The sequence below is a fragment of the Mustelus asterias genome, chromosome 3 (genome assembly GCF_964213995.1).
Source record: "Mustelus asterias chromosome 3, sMusAst1.hap1.1, whole genome shotgun sequence".
NCBI lineage: Eukaryota > Metazoa > Chordata > Chondrichthyes > Carcharhiniformes > Triakidae > Mustelus > Mustelus asterias.
This window is the reverse complement of record NC_135803.1, coordinates 132,586,954-132,606,160: the sequence shown is the minus strand read 5'-3', so window position 1 is coordinate 132,606,160 and position 19,207 is coordinate 132,586,954. Positions and strand designations below refer to the sequence as shown.

Here is a 19,207-nt window from a genome sequence, read left to right as displayed (position 1 = left end):
TCCTCGTACTGTAGTCTTTTGCACATCATCCCCACTTCACCTCATATTGGTGATGTCTTCAGCCTTTCAAGGCCATAAATGCGGGAATTCCCTCACTAAACCTGTCCTCCCCACCAGTTCTTCATCCCTGCCTTCATCTCTAAGTTTTCATTAATGTCCATCTCTTAGACCTAGGGGGTGATCTTACCAAAAATATTCTAAGTTCTGAATGAGTGTGAAAACAGGAGCGAATCGCATCCATTTTTTGGGCAAGCTCTCAGACCTAACCGTGCAGCACTTAGTGCAAAAAAAAGAGGCAAAGTGTGATTCATGCCAGTAGGGGGAGTGGACAGAGTCTATTCTCACCAGGAAGCTGACTGCTAGAGTGCAGTATTGCGCATGCGCCTTAATCTCCCAGTGGGCAGTGCCAACTGGCAATGCCAGGGTGCCAGGCTGACAGTTGCCACCTGGGGGGCCTCAATGGCATCTGGTCCCATTGGCAAGACAATCATGTCTGGTCCCCATTGGTGGGGGGAACCATACGTGATCCTCGCTGATGAGGACCTCGACCGGTAAGGCCGTTAAGGCAAGTGAGCCCGGACAATTCTGTCCCAGGCTCACTAATAATATTTAAATTGAGATTTAAAAATTATAATCAACTTCAAGCCCTTCCCAGGCACAAGGCTGATCACACCGACTTCACAGCGCCGGTAGTATTGCGAGAGGCAAGAAACCAGATGCGAGGCTTACATGCTTCAATAAGATCACCTCTCATTTTTCTAAACTCCAGTGGGCATAGGCCCAACCTGTTCTACTTTTCCTCAAGTTGTTGTGTGTGGAGAAAATTTCCAACACAAATCCCTAACTACCCTTCGTCCATCTTAGAGGCAATCCTTTAATGCTATCCTGTTTGTCTGTCGTCCAACCCTAAAAGCATCGCCAGATTTTCCAGTATCAAGAGCAGCAATGCTCTGAATTTATGCTGCTGGTGCACACTGGGACCCTGAGGATATCTTAATGCACGCACATGCACTGTCATTGTCTGGGAAGTTTAAACTTGTGATGGGCTGATCTGCGCTGCTGTAGACCCTCAGCAAACATCTCTTGCACTGATCTCAGTGTTGAAGACTTGGGCTAGATACGTGCTACTTACCTGGATATCTCCTCAAGAACCCTTACACTGTTTAATCTCTGGTAAAACTCAATGATCAGCAGCACAATCCAGCCCACTGACCCAAGTCCCCATCCTGACCTGATAACCCAGCCCATTGAAAAACCTGAGACCTTTAAAAACTTACCTGGATCTGACAGCTGATGTCATAAAAAGGGGGCATGTTTTCTGTGCTGTTCCTCTCCACCAGCCTTCTCCTGAATTGCTGCACCAAAGCTTTGTTGTTCCAGCCAGGATGGAATGTCCCAGCTGAAAGGGCGCCAAAGGTAAACACGCAGAACATGTGTGACTGATTGATAGATCTGGCCCTCATCAGTCATAATTTTTTAAACCAGCAGCTTAAGTGACACTGTTGAAATGCTTTTTGGAAGTCCAAACATATATCCTCCATGACATTCCTAACGCCTATACATTCAGTTTGCAGTTTTTCCATGGTAGCCATGTTTTGTAAGCAGTAACCTTTAAGATAAATCAGCTTCATTGTACATAGTAGGCAGTATTTGGGCTTACCTTTGTGAGCACCTGAAATACATAAGGGTACATCAATCCTTTCCTGTGTCTGTGTTCAGCAACTCTTAGTACTTCTGGAGCTACCATTGGCACAGGAGGGGTGGTTATATCCATGTGGTTTCTTGTAGGCACCGATAGGAGAGATGGAATCTGGTCAGTGTTGATTTGGCTTAGCCTGCTTCCAGCTGATGAAGAGGAAACCTTTGTATCTACTTGGCTTCCGGGATTGCCGGAGGGCTCATCTACCTGCTGCATAAAGTAGCCATTAGTACATTCTGCCAGGGTCGAAGAATAATATACAGATCTACATATTCTGAAAAAAAAACTGCAATGAAAAACAATCGCTGGAATTTTATCGGCCTGCCCGTCATGGGAATCGGAACGGGCAAGGGGTGGAGCATGGGAAGATCTGCTGACCTCGGATGGGATTTTGTGGTTTTGGGACGAGTGAGGCTGTAAATTCCCGCGATTTGAGTCATTAAGCTAGCACCAGAAGAGTAACAAGGGAGAGAGTAGGGCCTCTTAAGGATCAACAAGGTCACCTATGTGCAGATCCACAAGAGATGGATGAGATTCTAAATGAATATTTCTCATCAGTATTTACTGTTGAGAAAAACATGAATGTTAGGGAACTTGGGGAAATAAATAGTGACGTCTTGAGGAGTGTACATATTACAGAGAAAGAAGTGCTGGAAGTCTTAAAGCACATCAAGGTAGATAAATCCCCGGGACCTGATGAAGTGTATCCCAGGACATTGTGGGAGGCTAGAGAGGAAATTGCAGGTCCCCTAGCAGAGATATTTGAATCATCGATAGTCACGGGTAAAGTGTCTGAAGATTGGAGGGTGGCAAATGTTGTGCCTGCACAGAAAAGCCTGGGAACTAGAAGCCAGTGAGCCTCACATCTGTGATGGGTAAGTTATTGGAAGGTATTTTGAGAGACAGGATCTACAGGCATTTAGAGACACAAGGGACTGATCAGGGACAGTCAGCATGGCTTTGTGAGTGGAAAATCATGTCTCACAAATTTGATTGAGTTTTTTGAAAGAGTAACCAAGAAGGTAGATGAGGGCAGTACAGTTGGTGTTGTCTACATGGATTTTAACAAGGCCTTTGACAAGGTAATGCATGGTAGGTTGTTGCATAAGGTTAAATCTCACGGGACCCAGGGTGAGGTATCTAAATGGATACAAAATTGGCTTCTTGACAGAATGTGGAAATTCTTGACAGAAGCCAGAGGGTGGTTGTAGAGGGTTGTTTTTCAAACTGGAGGCTTGTGACCAGCAGTGTGCCTCAGGATCAGTGCTAGGTCCGCTGTTATTTGTCATTTATATTAATGATTTGGATGAGAATATAGGGGGCATGGTTAGTAAGTTTGCAGATGACACCAAGATTGGTGGCATAGTGGACAGTGAGGAAGGTTATCTCCGATTGCAACGGGATCTTGATCCATTGGGCCAGTGGGCTGACGAATGGCAGATGGAGTTTAATTTGGATAAATGCGAGATGATGCATTTTGGTAGATTGAACCAGGGCAGGACTTACTCAGTTAATGGTAGGGCGTTGGGGAGAGTTACAGAACAAAGAGATCATGGGGTACATGTTCATAGTTCCTTGAAAGTGGAGTCACAGGTGGACAGAGTAGTGAAGAATGCATTCAGCATGCTTGGTTTCATTGGTCAGAACATTGACTACAGGAGTTGGGACGTCTTGTTGAAGTTGTACAAGACATTGGTAAGGCCACACTTGGAATATTGTGTACAGTTCTAGTCACCCTATTATAGAAGGGATATTATTAAACTAGAAAGAGTGCAGAAAAGATTTACTAAGATGCTACCGGGACTTGATGGTTTGAGTTATAAGGAGAGGCTGTTTAGACTGGGACTTTTTTCTCTGGAGCATAGAAGGCTGAGGGGTGATTTTATAGAGGTTTATAAAATAATGAGGGGCACAGATTAGCTCGATTGTCAATATCTTTTCCCAAAAGTAGGGGAGTTTAAAACTAGAGGGCATAGGTTTAAGGTGAGAGTGGAGAGATTCAAAAGTGTCCAGAGGGGCAATTTTTTCACACAGAAGATGGTGAATGTCTGGAACAAGCTGCCAGAGGTAGTAGTAGAGGCAGGTACAATTTTGTCTTTTAAAAAGCATTTAGACAGTTACATGGGTACGATGGGTATAGAGGGATATGAGCCAAATGCCGGCAATTGGGATTAGCTTAGGGGTTTAAAAAAAAGGGGCGGCATGGACAAGTTGGGCCGAAGGGCCTGTTTCCATGCTGTATGACTATGACCAACATGCTTGCATTGTAATTATTTATGGAAGTGTCAATGAAGACCACAGTACCTTTGTTTCATTGCGAATACAAACACCTTTCTGATGACCTCCTCCGGAAGTTTTTTCTAGAGCTTCAGATTGATTTCCAGATTTTTCCCAAGCTAATACATGCCCGACTTGGTGATGTAGTTCAGCAACATGACTAAGGGAAAAAAAACAGAGTGGCATTGAAACTGCTCTGCTCAACACTAGGTATCTAAAGACCAGAACAACAAATGTAACATTTTCAACTTGTCGGTATTTGTTTCCTCTCTTGCCCTATTTTCCATCCCCGTGCTTTTTTCTATTGCCTCACTTAACTACTTCCACAGTACTTTGCCTCACCAAGATGATTGCCATCCATAATCCCAATGTTTTACATTGTCCAAGCTTTTCCAAAAAAGATCTGCTGAGACAACTAACCTATTATTTATCTTCTCATCCCTTTAGTTCAGTTCAGTTTAACACATTTGACACATACTAATCGATATGCTGAAGCATTTGTTCAAAGTGAACGGAGAAGATGTTTTATTTCGAGACACTAGTTTATCAGTGCTGATGTGGGTTAAGTTTCAGAGTGCAATGTTTTGGTTATGCTAATAGTGTTGTAGAAGGGTGATTCAAATCGGGAATAAATACATTGGCCAAATGGACCTAACCATCTTGTGCCGAACCTCATAAATCAACGACATAAGTCACAAAACAATCAAATGGAATTAAATCCAATTCATCCAGTTCGTTCTTTGACTAAACCTCATTTCATACTAATCTCAAAATAAAATGTAATATAAATTCTAAAAATAACGTTATACTCAGAAGTTGCACAACCAGTTCCTCAAAATGATTTAAATTCTTTTTTCTATTTTAGTGATATTTTTGTAAAACGCAACCACATCATTCATCAAATGCAGATTTTATCAAGTGCTTATAAAACTACAGCATAGTTTGGACCTTGCAGTAGCTTTCCACACATTTGCTCAACAGAATGCATTTAATAAGCATTGTCAACATTTGTTCAGAAATCAAAAAATAATCAGCGGTAAACATTTTTCAAATTACTCATCTGACATATAAGCACCAAAATAGATGTGATTTGTCAGATTTTATAGCTTCAGCTCTAATCTAAATGCTGTATATCTGTGATTAATGTTTTAAATCATTGCTTTTCAGCTTTCACAGCAAGTACTGCTTTTCCACCTAACATATAGGGCAGCAGGGTGGCACAGTGGTTAGCGCTGCTGCCTCACAGCTCCAGGGAGCCAGGTTCAATTCCCAGTTTGGGTCAGTGTCTGTGTGGAGTCTGCATGTTCTCCCTGTGTCTGCACAGGTTTCCTCCGGGTACTCCTGTTTCTTCCCAAATCCAAAGATGAACGGGTTAGGTGGATTGACCATGCTAAATTGACCCTAGTGTCAGGGAAATGTGTGGGGGTACGGGAATAGGACCTGAGTGGGATTGTGGTAGGTACAGTCTTGATGGGCCTCCTTCTGAACCGTAGGGATTCTAGGATATAAAAATGTGTTTTGAATCTCAATGGCTGAATGTTACTAAAAAGAAGAAATGTATGCTGAAGATCATTCACCCATCCACAGCATTATCCGAGCAAAAGTATAATTGTTCACACAAACACTAGTTAAGTGGAAAAATGATTAAATTATTCATCAACATCCAACCAGTTTTGAAGAGACTGTGCTGACCATGATATTTTAAAGTAAAAATATGACTGCACATTAAAATCTACCATCTAAGTTTTCTGGAAGTTGGTGTTACATTTTACATCAAGCCCAAATCCAGTATATGGGAAATAATGGGCATGCCGCTATCAATTGAAAAGGGAGTTCGCTCAAGCTAATGTTTCATATGCGCTACAATTTTTACAGAATGAAACATTATGCAAAAGAATATTCTGCTCACTACAAAACTGCATCTACTGAAAGTTACAATATCTCAGATCCAGATTCCAATTTCTCGGAATAGCCTGCACTAACACGTTTAACTTGCCTATACTTTCCCTCTTTACACAATGTTATATATTTGCCAGATAATTTCAGAAAAACACTGAGAAAGTTTTGAGTTGCATTGCAATTTAGTTTTGAAATGATTTAAGTTTAATATTCAGGTTTACATACTGATTTTTTTGATCCAACGGCGTCTACCATTTTACAAACTGGTTAATGCTCTTACACTTTTGAACAGTTAACAAATTGTGCATCGCAAAATCAGTGACAAACTCGTACTGTGCCACCATTTAATCAGACAGCATTTAATTTCTGTTTCCAATCAAAAATAGTCTTTTATCAATAGGTTTTCCATCTAGTAATACAAGGAATCTGCATTTCATTCGAAAACTCAGCCTGTTTAATAAAAAAATGTTTCAGGAATAGAGATCGATTTAGAAAATTTTACTTTCAGTTTAACACCTTGTAGCTAGCTATTCAATGCAACATTTTGCCAACAAATGAAGTAAATACTTACTTAGTAGCACCTCTATTTTCCTCGTTGTCAGACGAGGAAGATGTTGAAGAAGCTGGGAAAAATGGAGCCTCTATGCCACAGTGATTTGGACTCACAGCTGAAGCCGTAGAAATATTTGGTGAGGAACGCTCATACAAAGGGGTATGTTTCCCTTCATGAGGAATGTTACTGTAATTGTTGTTGGATTCCAGGGTGAGGCTGGGATCAGGCAGGGCAGGCTGGTATGTACCTAATGATGAAGGCTGATCTTTGTTTACTGAATACAAGTCTGAAGTTCCTGGTCCTGATGTGGTAGCTTGGCCAGCTAATGGTTGGCCCTGACAAATGAAACAAATAATGGAATTAAATAATGTTACTTCATGATTGTTCTTAGTCTTTGAATATTGTTGAACTGCACAAATAAATACATAGTTTCATATATAGAAAGCTACATTACTTAATTGATATCTCAAAAGTACTCCTGTGATTCTAAATTATTTTGGGACATTTTGAGGGAGAAAAGGCACTATATAAATGCAAGCTCTTTCTTCCTCCTTACCCATTTAAGAGTTTGGCATTATACAAAAGTCTTTATGATCAGATGGTGCTCCCAATCTCACCAACATAACTGAACATTAAATCGATTTTCCAGCAGATGATACAGCAGATTAAAGCAATACATTAACTTAAGCATATAAATAAGCTACAAAGTACATCAGATCAGCAAAATGATCAAGGAAAATATGATAGATCCTTATAGTGCAGAAGGAGGCCACTCAGCCCATTAAGTCCGCACCGACTCCATCAGAGCATCCCACCTAGACCCTACCCCCGTAATCCCGCATACTCACCCCGCTTATCTCCCTAATCTACATATCCTGGGACACTAAGGAGCAATTTACCATGGTCAATCAACCTAACCTGCACATTTTTGGACTGTGGGATGAAAGCAGAGCACCGCACCAGAGGAAACCCCCGCAGACACAGGGAGACCATGCAAACTCCAAACAGACAGTCACCCAAGGCCGGAATTGAACCTCGGTCCCTGGCACTGTGAGGCAGCAGTGCTAACCACTGTTCCACCTCCTCTGTGCCACCATGCTGTATGTGTACATATGTAAGCATATAAGTGGAAACATCACCATTTGTTCAATTCCTATGTACAGCTGAAGTACGTGCGTGTGCATTTTGAGCAGATTGTTTTGTGATGTCATTTGAAGCAACAGAGTAGGCAGTGGCCAGGACCATAGATGGTGCTGCTCAAATCATCAAAGTTGGGCGGTGGGGTTCTTTTAACGTGCACTCGGAGTGTGAATTTGCAAGCATCCAAAGGAGGTTAATTCTAGGCATGAGAGACTTAGCAACTGAAAACATGGATGGCAATTGAAGAGCAATGAAGAATGCCAAAAGGTCAGAACTATAGCAAATCACAGAGGTTTGCAGGGGTTGGAGGAGGTCACCAAGATAGGGAAGTGTGTGCAGTCTGGGAAGATTTGTAGGGGCTGCAGAAAGTATCATGGATAGGGGGAGTGTGTCAGATTTCCTGGTTTGTGTGGTGCCTATTGTAGGCTCAGTTGCACCGTTTGGTCGTCTCTTCTGTTGTGAACTTGTGGAAGGCTGGCTGCTGGAGAAACAGAGAGGGAGCGCACAGGCTTCTCTTTCTCCACAGCTAAAAAAGCACTGAATTCTGAAGATCATGTATGCACGGTCAGCACGCCCTTGCGCTGCAACGTCATTGGTTGGCAAGCTGAATGCAGCATAATTAGATTTCCCCGTGTGTGGAGCTGTGCAACTGCGCAGAAACGCTGTTGGTGGCCATCGTGCGTTGGCAGGAGTTCGTGTTAAATAATAATTGTACCCACTTCCCCCACCCCAATCCAAATCTTTAAGATATTAACAGTACTTCTAACCACTTCCCTAAATAACTTATCAGCATTAATATTCTTATGGTTAAATATCAGGGGTGGTGATATCAATTATATGTCAATTCCCCCAAGATCTAAACCCAGCCAAGAACACAGTATGGCATTTGTTTTGCCAATATGCCCACCATTCTAAAATTTTAGCATCTTGTAAAACCAAATATTATCAGAGTGACTTAGATTAATGGTATAATTCAAATTAATCAATCTTACCATAGCCTTTGCCTGAAGATGAGGTTGTGGAATGTTAAGCATCTGTGGATGTGGATAGTGTGGTACAACAGCAGGCACTCCAAATTGATTCAGTCTCATTCCTTAAGCGTAGGAATAAAATTAAGAAGTTACAACAACTTCAGTGACCAGATCAACAAATGTACAACTGCTCTCAAGGACTATTTTTTTTACCTTTGATATCTGACACTTTATGAGAGTGCACGCTACCTAATGCACGTGCACCAACAGTGATCTACGTGGCTACTGAAGCCAATTTCATCACAGCGTTTAAGAAATACTATGACAAAAACTTGAAACACATATTCACGTATGTTGGGAAATAGAAGAGAAAGATGATGATATTACACAGCTTCAATGTGATGCTAACCCTGTAGCAGCATCGAGAAGAACCTTAAGGCTGATATTTCATAGCAGATGTCTAAAATGGGAGGAAAGGTTTGAAAACTTGGAATTCTTCTAACTTGAAAGAAGCCAAGCTTTCAGAGTTTACAAATAGAATGGAGTAAGTCATCCCTGAATGTTATTTCAAGTTAATGACGGTTGTCAAAATGTTCACACAAAGAATGACCACATGTGTGATGTCTTGATAAGATAAAGTGCCCAAAACTTGAGTAACTCAAAGTATGTCTCGAAAATGCACATAGGGAAATAATAGAAGGATAAGCTAGATGTGTTGAATGGTTTCCCGTACATCTACTATTCCAACGTACATCTGAAAATTAAGTGGACTAGCTCTGTGCATTCAGTTGATGAATTGGTACAGAATTGCTAGGTATGGATTGACAAAAGAGGGACTTAAAATTGTGAGGTGACTGAGCACAATTGACTGCCACTGATAACTATTCTGCTGTACTTGAACCATGAATTATCAAGTCTCTGAAAGCACAAGCGAAAGTGCAAATCATACATTTAGAAATGGGCCGTTCCTATGAATAATGATATGTTTTATTTTTTACAAGACATAAACAGGGTTGTTTGTAAATCCACAAAACAGTAGTCAAAATTCAAAAGAGAAGGTAAAGGCTTATTATTTTATAAGGAAACTTTCTGCAAAATATAAATGTAATATTTCTCAAGTTTGGAGTTTTAAGTTTGAATGAAGGAAAACTTGTTTCACTCTGCTAAACTATGTTTAAACTGCAAAATAAGGTATAACTCTCAAAAAACTATTGAATACAACAGAATATAATTTCACACTCCAGTATGCACCTGGGAAAGGAGTTGGACCATGTTGAAATAATGGAGGCTTGCTTGCGATGGAGTAATATTCAACTGCTCTCTTGAATTGTTCAATTTTATCTTCCGTCCTAGACTGAAAAGAGATCATACAAGCCACAATAATCCACAGCATACATAAATGAAAGTTTACATAATTTAATTAAAATATTTTCAGCCAAAGCCTGATACTTGATATCCAAATTTAAATTAACTGGTATTGCCAGTAGATGGATGGTCGCAACCATCGCTATTACTGTAATAATGAGCATAGTCCTAAAATTGGCTCAAAGATTTGCTTCATAAAGAACAAAGAATTACCTTGGGCAGTATATAATAGTTTTGCTTGGCTCAGTCCTGAATGCCCACATTATCCAGTACTATTTAAATAGTGCTTGCAAAAGTACAGGACCGTGATGATTATTGGAGCTAATCATAACTGAGATGATCACTGTTCACCCCAGAATTTCTTTTTTCAGATACAAGTTCAAGGCTTACTGTTTGATAGAGCTAATGAATCAGGAAAGCTGAATAAGAATTATCAATGGGCACTCACTGGGGTACTCTAAACTATTGGGATTTCATGCTAATTTAATTCTCCCACACAACTGAGTTAATTGCCTTTCAAGCCAGCTCCCTGAATGAGGTTATCAATATGCATGTTTAAAAAAATACGTACGTGATAAAAAAAAAGAATACTTTTTGACCATATAACCCATACGATGGTTGAACGTATTCTTGTAGTTTGTGGAGGATGTGAGAATGAAGATGGATCACTACTTCCATCTTTGGCAGAATTTCAAGCATCAAGTATTCCAAAGTTAGGTACAGAACAGATCAGGACCTATACCATTCCATGATACCTCAAAACCTATTTTTGCAGCAAACCCAACCAAACTTTCAGCATAACAGTGCAAAATCTTTCAGAGAGTCTGAACAGGGTTCATGAACATATCAATCTCAAAATATTATTTTTCTAAATAGTCTTTTGTTGCACTATTTTTAAATTAATGCACAACAATGATTTTCAATGTTTCTATGTGATTTACAAATACTAAAACATTCTGCACAATACTGGCTGGTCACGCCAGTCTCCAAACCCGAGGTCAATGGACCTTTGCATGGTCCGCCCCCCCGGGATGGGAGAATTCCAGCCACTAAATCTACCATCTACCTTCATAAATCTACCTCCCTGAAAACATATTCTATAGAGGGGTCCTACACCAAACATCAACCCTCCTGCCAACACTGCCCTCTCACCTCTGCCAGAAACTGTTAAAGAGAAAATGGGAGTTAAATTAAGTTATTCTTTAAGATTATTAAAAGTTATTCAGAGGGCTATAATGTACCTAAAAAAAACGTGCTATTCCATGGGCTTGAATTGAGTTTCACTTGAAGAATGTAAAAGACCAAAGATAGAAGGATCAGAATGGGAAGGAGAAGAGAAATAAAACAGTCGACTCGGAGCTCGGGGTTGCACCTGTGAACAGAATGGAAGTGGTTGACAAAGTGGTCACCAATCTGCTTTTGGTCTCAAAGTAGAGGACACTGCTTCTGACCTGTTGGAACCTCTTGTCCTTTCCCACTTTTTCATATTTCCATTTCTGTCATATCTCATTTCACAGTAAGAGTTTTAACAACACCAGGTTAAAGTCCAACAGGTTTATTTGGTAGCAAATGGCATTTGCTACCAAATAAACCTGTTGGACTTTAACCTGGTGTTGTTAAAACTCTTACTGTGTTTACCCCAGTCCAACGCCGGCATCTCCACATCATATCTCATTTCCACAGTCCACTGTGTTTCAGTTTCCGTCATCATGCCTAAGCATTATTTCATGCTAATATCACTCATGTCATTTAACCTCCTTCTGTTTTCCATTCAGCTACTTTACTGCTAATCTACAACTGGCCTCAGCAAACAGTGAGTCCAGTGGGATGGGTTGGGAGAGAATCAACCTAGCTTCCCATTGAACAGTATTCAATGTTCTCTGCTAAAATAATACACATGTACACTGGGTGAGATAATTAGGTTCTTAATGCAATCCAGACACTCTTGCTGTGAATGCACACCCAAATCTAGTGAGACAATCAAGTTTAATTGTGATACTGCAATCAAATGGCCATCTAACAGGTAAAAAGTTGCTAGAGGAAGGTACCAATGGCACAGTGACACAGTGGTTAGCACTGCTGTCTCACAGTGCCAGGGACACGGGTTTGATTCCGGCCTCAGTGAGTGACTGTGTGGAGTTTGCACGCTCTCTCCGTGTCTCCTCCAGGTGCTCCGGTTTCCTCCCAAAGTCCAAAAGTCGCGCTGATTAGGTGGATTGGCCGTGCTAAATTCTCCCTCAGTGTACCCGAACAGGCGCCGGTGTGGGGCAACTAGGGGATTTTCACAGTAACTTCATCGCAGTGTTAATGTAAGCCTACTTGTGACACTAATAAATAAACTTTAAACAACAGCAACTAGCAATCATAGCACAGTACAAGAAGTCAATACTAAGAGTTGCAAAGGGAAGAAAATAGATAGAAAAAATTAAACACTGAATATTCATTAATTTAGAGCACACCATTTGATTGCTACTTCAGTTGCTACATACCCGAGAACGCTTAAAAACATCCTTTGCAACTGCATCCAAATCACCAATATCCTGAACGTTGCGAACATATTCAGCGACTGCTTTTATCACGACATCACAAGGCGGTAGAACAAGCTGGTGTGCACGTACCTGAAAGCAAACAAACCCAAAACTCAAGTTTTAAAAATATTTCTTACTATCCAATTCATTATCATAGCATGTTATCATAGCAACTTGAATTTACATTGTACCTGGAACAAAGAAACTTAAGAGAAGTGGATTCAGACAAATAGACAGAGAGCCAAAGCAGAGGGTATTAGGAGGGAGGCAAAAGATTGATCAAACAGTGAGATTTTAACAATGATGCTAAAGCAGAATAAGTGGAGTGGTTTAGGAAGAGCATGAGGCCATGATGGTTGGGCACAGCTGCCAACGACAGACAGGAGGAGGGAGGAATGGATGCACAACTGGTCAGAGAAATCTGGGAAGATTGCAGAGCTGGAAGAGGTTAGAGACAGAGGGGGGGCAAAGCCATTAAGTAATTCAAACACGAATGAAAAATTTCAACTGGAGGAATGGAAAAAAAAGTAGGTCCACAAGAAAATCACTTATTGTGAGAAAACTGTGCAGAATGTAGGCAGCAGAGTTTTTGAACAGCAGACATGTATGCACGAAGGATGGCAAGGTGATCATGTATGGAAGTAACAAAAGGCACAGATTAGAGTTTCAGCAACAATCGTGTTGAGGCATGGTGGATACGGGCGATATTTTGGAGGTGGAAGTAGGTCTTTTTGATAGGGGTGCATAGAATTGGAAGCTTGCCAAGAATAGGTTGGACATTGGGGCTGTGAGTAGCCACATTCAAAGTGAAATAGGAGCTGGGAACTACTGAGGGTGTGGAATCTGGTGGGAGGGTTAAAAAGGATGGATTTAGTCAACCTACTGCTAAATGGAGGAAACCAAGACAGACAGGACAATGTTGAGCAAGCAGTCTGACAGGGGTAGTGGACCGTTGCGAGGGAGGTGGAGCTGGACGTACACGTGGATATCGCCACCAATGGGGCAGTATGTAGATGGGGTAGAAAAGAATGAACTCACATGCACATAGTGCCTTTCACAATTCAGAACTTTTCAAAGTGTTTCACAGTCAATTGAGTACCGTTGAAGTATAGTGACTGCAGTAATGTAGAAAAACAACAGCCAATTTGTGCACAGCAAGATCCCACAAAGAAAAGGATGTGTCCAGAAAGTCTATTTGACTGATGTTGGTTGAGGGAAAATGTTAGTCAGGATACTGGAACAACACTGCTGCTCCTCTTCAAATCACGTCATGTGATGTTTTATTTCCATCTGAGTGACCTTAGTTAAACATTTAATTACTGCCTAATGTCTCAGTTTTGTAAAAATATTGTCCTTAACTGAAAATGTATTATGTCGTGAATAATCTCTTAAGTATCTTAACATTTTATGGCTTTGATTTAAGCAATGAGAAGAGTGCAGGTAAGATTCAAATGATCCACAACAAGTGTACTCCACTGAGAAAGAATTTAGGTTCTAAAAATTGAGGTTAACTTATCTCTAAACACACAGGAGCATTTACTAAATATTAAACAAAACTTAAAACATATTTATGTCAAGCAGGATAAAATCTGAAAACTTTCTGAAAATTTTCTAAATACCTGTGAATAAACAACTACTTTCCAACCTTCTACAGTGCCAAGTGGGCGGGTGACCACATTGCAGAACATCTCCATTAAATCCACAATCGTGACTCCAGTCGCCCGTCATTTTAATTTTCTGCCCTCCTCCCACTGTGATCTTTCTGTCCTCTGCCCCCTCCACTGTGCCAAGCTTGAAGAACAGCATTGTATCTTTCAACTAGTTACCTAATAACCTTTGGACTCAGCATTAAGTTCAGCAATTTCAGATTGTAATCTCTGCTCCCATTTTCACTCTTTGTGCTTGTTTTTTCAGTAGCAGTTGCTGGTGATAATTTTGTTATTCCCATTTACACCTCCACTGACTTTTATTTCTTTACTTGTCCCATTATGATTGCTCTGCATCATCACCCCTTTCGTTATTAACTCCCTCATCCCTTCCATCCTATTATAGACCTTCCCTTTTGTGTTCTTTCCTCCCCTCCCTGCCTTGCTTAAAAACAATTACATCCCCAAGTACTCCCAGTTCTCGACCTGACATGTTAACTATTTCTCTTTCCACAGATGTTGCCAGACCCGCTGAGTATTTCCAGCGCTTTATTTTTATTTCAGATTTCCAGCATTAGCTGTAATTAGCTCCTGTACTTTAAGTTATAAACTGGTATTGAAGACAACGAAAAGTTACCTGAAAAGTAACTGGTCTTAAAGTATACAGCTTTGATTTAACCATGTTAAAATCTTTGTTGTGAAGTCATAGCTTAAACAGTAATATTCAACGTAAAAATAAAACAGTGCTGACAATGTTCAAAAGTTCCATTTGCTTTCATAAGTTTTAAACGCAAACTGATAAAACGTCTTCTAACTTTTTGAAAGTAAATTCTTAAAGCAGATTTGCCCGCAACCTTAGTTTTACCTGGGGTAAGCTGAAAGGCTCCCACATGCTGCATTCAGTTACTACTGTGTTTAATACCAAGAGTCAAGGAATACAAGATGTATATGCAGAAGGCATAATCAAAATTTATAACATCATGAACACTTGTCTCAAATCCCGGACATCAAAATATGAGACAGTCAAGGAGAATGTTTTAAGAGCTGGAAGACTGATTCCATGGCATCAAAAGATTTGGGTAGAATTATAGACTGGAGACACCTTACCTTTTCAGCTATAAACGAAATAACAGAGTGGTGATCTTGTATTTTGATAGTTAATTGGATAGAAGCTAGAACATGAAAATAACTTAAATTTACATCTCAACAGTAGAACAAGGGGACTAACTGATACTGGCAAAGGGGAATATAAACTGACATAGGAACATAAGAAACAGCAGTAAACGATGTGGCCCATCGAGCCTGCCTGCCATTCAACACGATCATGGCTGATCTTCTACTTTGACTCCATATTCCTGCCTGCTCCCCAGATCCCTTGATTCCCTAAAAAAACAAAAAATTGGCTATCTCAGCCTTGAATACATTCAACCGCAGAGCACCATAATCCTCTGGGGTAGAGAGTTCCAAAGATTCATAACTCTGCGTGAAAATATTTCTCATCTCAGCACTAAATGGTCAATTGTATGGTAAGGCCACACTTGGAGTACTGTGTACAGTTCTGGTCACCCTATTATAGAAAGGATATTATTAAACTAGAAAGAGTGTAGAAAATATTTACTAGGATGCTACTGGGACTTGATGGATTGAGTTATAAGGAGAGGCTGGATAGACTGGGACTTTTTTCTCTGGAGCGTAGGAGGCTGAGGGGTGATCTTATAGAGGTCTAAAAAATGAGGGGCATAGATCAGCTAGATAGTGAACATCTTTTCCTGAAGGTAGGGGAGCCTAAAACTAGAGGGCATAGGTTTAAGGTGAGAAGGGAGAGATACAAAAGGGTCCAGAGGGGCAACTTTTTTACACAGAGGGTGGTGAGTGTCTGGAACAAGCTGCCAGAGGTAGTAGTAGAGGCGGGTTCAAATTTGTCTTTTAAAAAGCATTTAGACAGTTACAGGGTAAGATGGGTATAGAGGGATATGGGCCAAATGCAGGGATATGGGCCAAATGCAGGCAATTGGGATTAGCTTAGGGGTTTAAAAAAAAGGGCGGTATGGACAAGTTGGGCCGAAGGGCCTGTTTCCATGCTGTAAACCTCTATAATTGCTTACCTTGAGGCTGCGCCTTCATTTTACATTCCCCTTTCAGGTGAAACAACCTCACTGTGTGTACCCCGTGAAGCCTCTGCAGGATCTTGTATGTTTCAATGAGATCACCTCTCATTTTTCTAAACACCAGAGAATATAAACCCAATTTACTCAGCCTTGCATCACAGGACAATGCTCTCATCCCAGGAACCAATCTAGTGTGCCTTTGCTGCACTGTCTCCAATGAAGCAGATTCTTCCTTCAAATGGAGGGCAAAACTGTACTCAGTATTCCATGATGTGGAGATGCCAGCGTTGGACTGGGGTAAACACAATAAGAAGTTTAACAACACCAGGTTAAAGTCCAACAGGTTTATTTGGTAGCAAAAGCCTTTTTGCTAAATTTTGCTACCAAATAAACCTGTTGGACTTTAACCTGGTGTTGTTAAACTTCTTACTCAGTATTCCAGGCAGGGTTTCACCAAAGCCCTGCATAATTGTAGCAAGACTATTTTTGTACGCCAATCCCCTTGTAATTAAAGCCAACATACCACTTATCTTCCCAATTTCTTGTTGCACCTGTATTCTAATCTTGTGTTGCTTGTACAAGCACACCCAATTCCCTCTGAACATTTATAAGTCTCCCGCATTTAAAAAAATCTAATTTCCTGTTCTTACGACCAAAATGAATAAACACACTTTCCCACATTATTCTCCGTCACTCTGTTTGCCCACTCACTTAACCTGTGTGCATTTCTTTGCAGCCTCTTTGTGTCTACCGCACAGCTTACATTCCCACCTAGTTTTGCATCATCAGCAAGCTTAGATACATTGCTCTCACTAATTAATAGGGACTGTAAATGTCCAAGGTTCAGCACTCATCCTTGTGGCACTCCCGCTACTTACACCTGCTATCTTGAAATCCATCAATCCATGCTCTGCTTCCTGTCCATTAACCAATCCTCTACCCATGCTAATTATGGCAGCATGGTGGCACAGTGGTTAGCACTGCTGTCTCACAGCGCCAGGGACCTGAGTTCAATTCCCGGCTTGGGTCACAGTCTGTGCGGAGTCTGCACGTTCTCTTCGTGTCTGCATGGGTTTCCTCTGAGTGCACCGGTTTTCTCCCACAGTCCAAAAGACGTGCTGGTTAGGTGCATTGGCCATGCTAAGTTCTCCCTCAGTGTACCCAAAGAGGGACTGGAATGTGGCGACTAAAGGATTTTCACAGTAACTTCATTGCATGTTAATGTAAGCCTACTTGTGACAAAATAAATAAACTTTAACTTTTAATCTAATATCCCCAACTCCATGAGCCCTTATTTTGTGCATTAAACTTTTGTGTGGCATCTTATCAAATGCATTTTGAAAATCCAAGCACACTGCACCTACTGGTTCTTTTTTATTCACCCAACTAGTTACATGCTCAAAAATCTCTCATAAGTTTGTCAATCAGGATTTCCAGATAACAAAACCATGCTGACCTTGCCTGATAATACTATGGTTTTCAAAGTGCACTGTTAAGACTTCCTTAATAATAGATTCCAGAACTTTCCAAAAAGGTCTTAACACAAAGTGATCAATACAAGAATAGATAAACTTCTGAATGGATCTGTAGAAGCAAAAGCGGGGAATCAGTTAAGTAACAATTAAATGCTGGTGGAAGGGGGCAAAGAGACTGTAGGCTCTTCTGGAGATATGAACCAACATCATTTAAAGGGCTTTCTTCATTGGCATTTAGCTTGTGATATCCTATGGCAAAACCAGGGTGGCTTTAGCTGTAAAGAACAAGACTATTCAAGTTTCTCCTGTATATTTGTCAGTCAGTTTTCAATTCTAACTGTGATGTCACAAGGAGACAGAGTGAAAGTTAAATTCCTTCCTAATGTGAAGCAAGAAAAAATTAGGAAAGTCACTCAAGTCATTCTTGTTCACCTCCAAGTGGCCATTTATAGAGTCCTTGGAGCAGCTGAGGAATGACAAAAGCTTCAAAAGTCTTTGCAGAGATGAATTAAAAATAAATCATTTTATTCACGAAATGTGCATAGCAAAGGAGGAAACCAGGAGGTGAAGGAGAGGAAGATCGAAAGGAAGTAGAAACATAGCAACTTGAAATACTGTTATTGCTTCACAAACAAACAAAAGAATTAGGAAGAGGAGTAGGCTACTTGACCTCTTGAGCCTGCCCCACAGAAAGTTAAGATACAACTGTGTACTAAAGATTCTAGTCAAATAAAAGCTTCAGTCTGAAACAATCTGGCAACAGTTCACAATACATGTTCAAACTTCAGTCATAAAATGGGAAATACAACATTTTGCATCCATTAATATCAACACCTCCACCACCATAATTATCTTTACCTTTAACGAAGCTAAAGGATGGTCTGGGCCAAGTAAACTCCAGTGAAAGGCAGCCAGATCTTCATCAGGTAGGATATGGTTGCCTAAGTCAAAGAAGAAGAAAAAGTCATAAAACTAAAATAAATAGTCTCTTTGTAGTGCAGAATTTAAGCATTGCTGAAAAATAAGACATGCTGTTGGAAGCTTTTCGTCTTGCACTCATCAAGACAGAGACACAGATGCCAAATTTCAAAGGGAACAACAATTTATACTGCATGAGAAAAGGGTGCTAAATTGGTTGGCAAGCTGGCTCTAATTGATCATGACATTGCCATGACGAATGCGTCAGGGAAATATTGTTTCTCCCATGCTTTTATTTATTCAAAAAAGGTGCAATGACTGGACATATTCCCTTTGCCTGCAGAGGAAAGGTCTCTGCAAGTGAACATACTTAGCTTCAAGCAAGTGTAAGTTGCAGGATCATGGCTAATCTGATCAGAACACTGCTTGCTATATATCATGCATATTAAATGGACCTATGATCGCCACTTATGGACCTCAGAAATGCCGTGTCTACTTCAAATGTTCTTGGAAGAGTAAAGTATCACAAAAAAAATGAAGAACAGTTAAAGCTAGCCATTTCATGCTGTTTCTATGCAGTGGCAACATGAGTTGTGTTTTCCACTAATAGGATGCTGCCGTCAAGATG

General features: G+C 40.5%; 1 protein-coding gene across 2 annotated transcripts in view; it reads right to left on the bottom strand.

Annotated features, from left to right (window-relative positions):
- LOC144491601 (constitutive coactivator of PPAR-gamma-like protein 1 homolog) overlaps positions 1-19,207 on the bottom strand; it is a 105,310-nt gene that overhangs the window by 48,363 nt on the left and 37,740 nt on the right. The window contains exons 3-9 of one of the 2 annotated variants that reach the window (XM_078209647.1): positions 18,520-18,602; positions 12,394-12,522; positions 9,791-9,893; positions 8,561-8,661; positions 6,447-6,763; positions 4,004-4,136; positions 1,661-1,909 (exon numbers count right to left, since the gene is read on the bottom strand). In XM_078209647.1, the coding sequence (XP_078065773.1) occupies positions 1,661-1,909; positions 4,004-4,136; positions 6,447-6,763; positions 8,561-8,661; positions 9,791-9,893; positions 12,394-12,522; positions 18,520-18,602 (1,115 nt within the window). The remainder of the gene's footprint in view (positions 1-1,660; positions 1,910-4,003; positions 4,137-6,446; positions 6,764-8,560; positions 8,662-9,790; positions 9,894-12,393; positions 12,523-18,519; positions 18,603-19,207) is intronic. The other variant, XM_078209648.1, reaches the window with a different exon arrangement.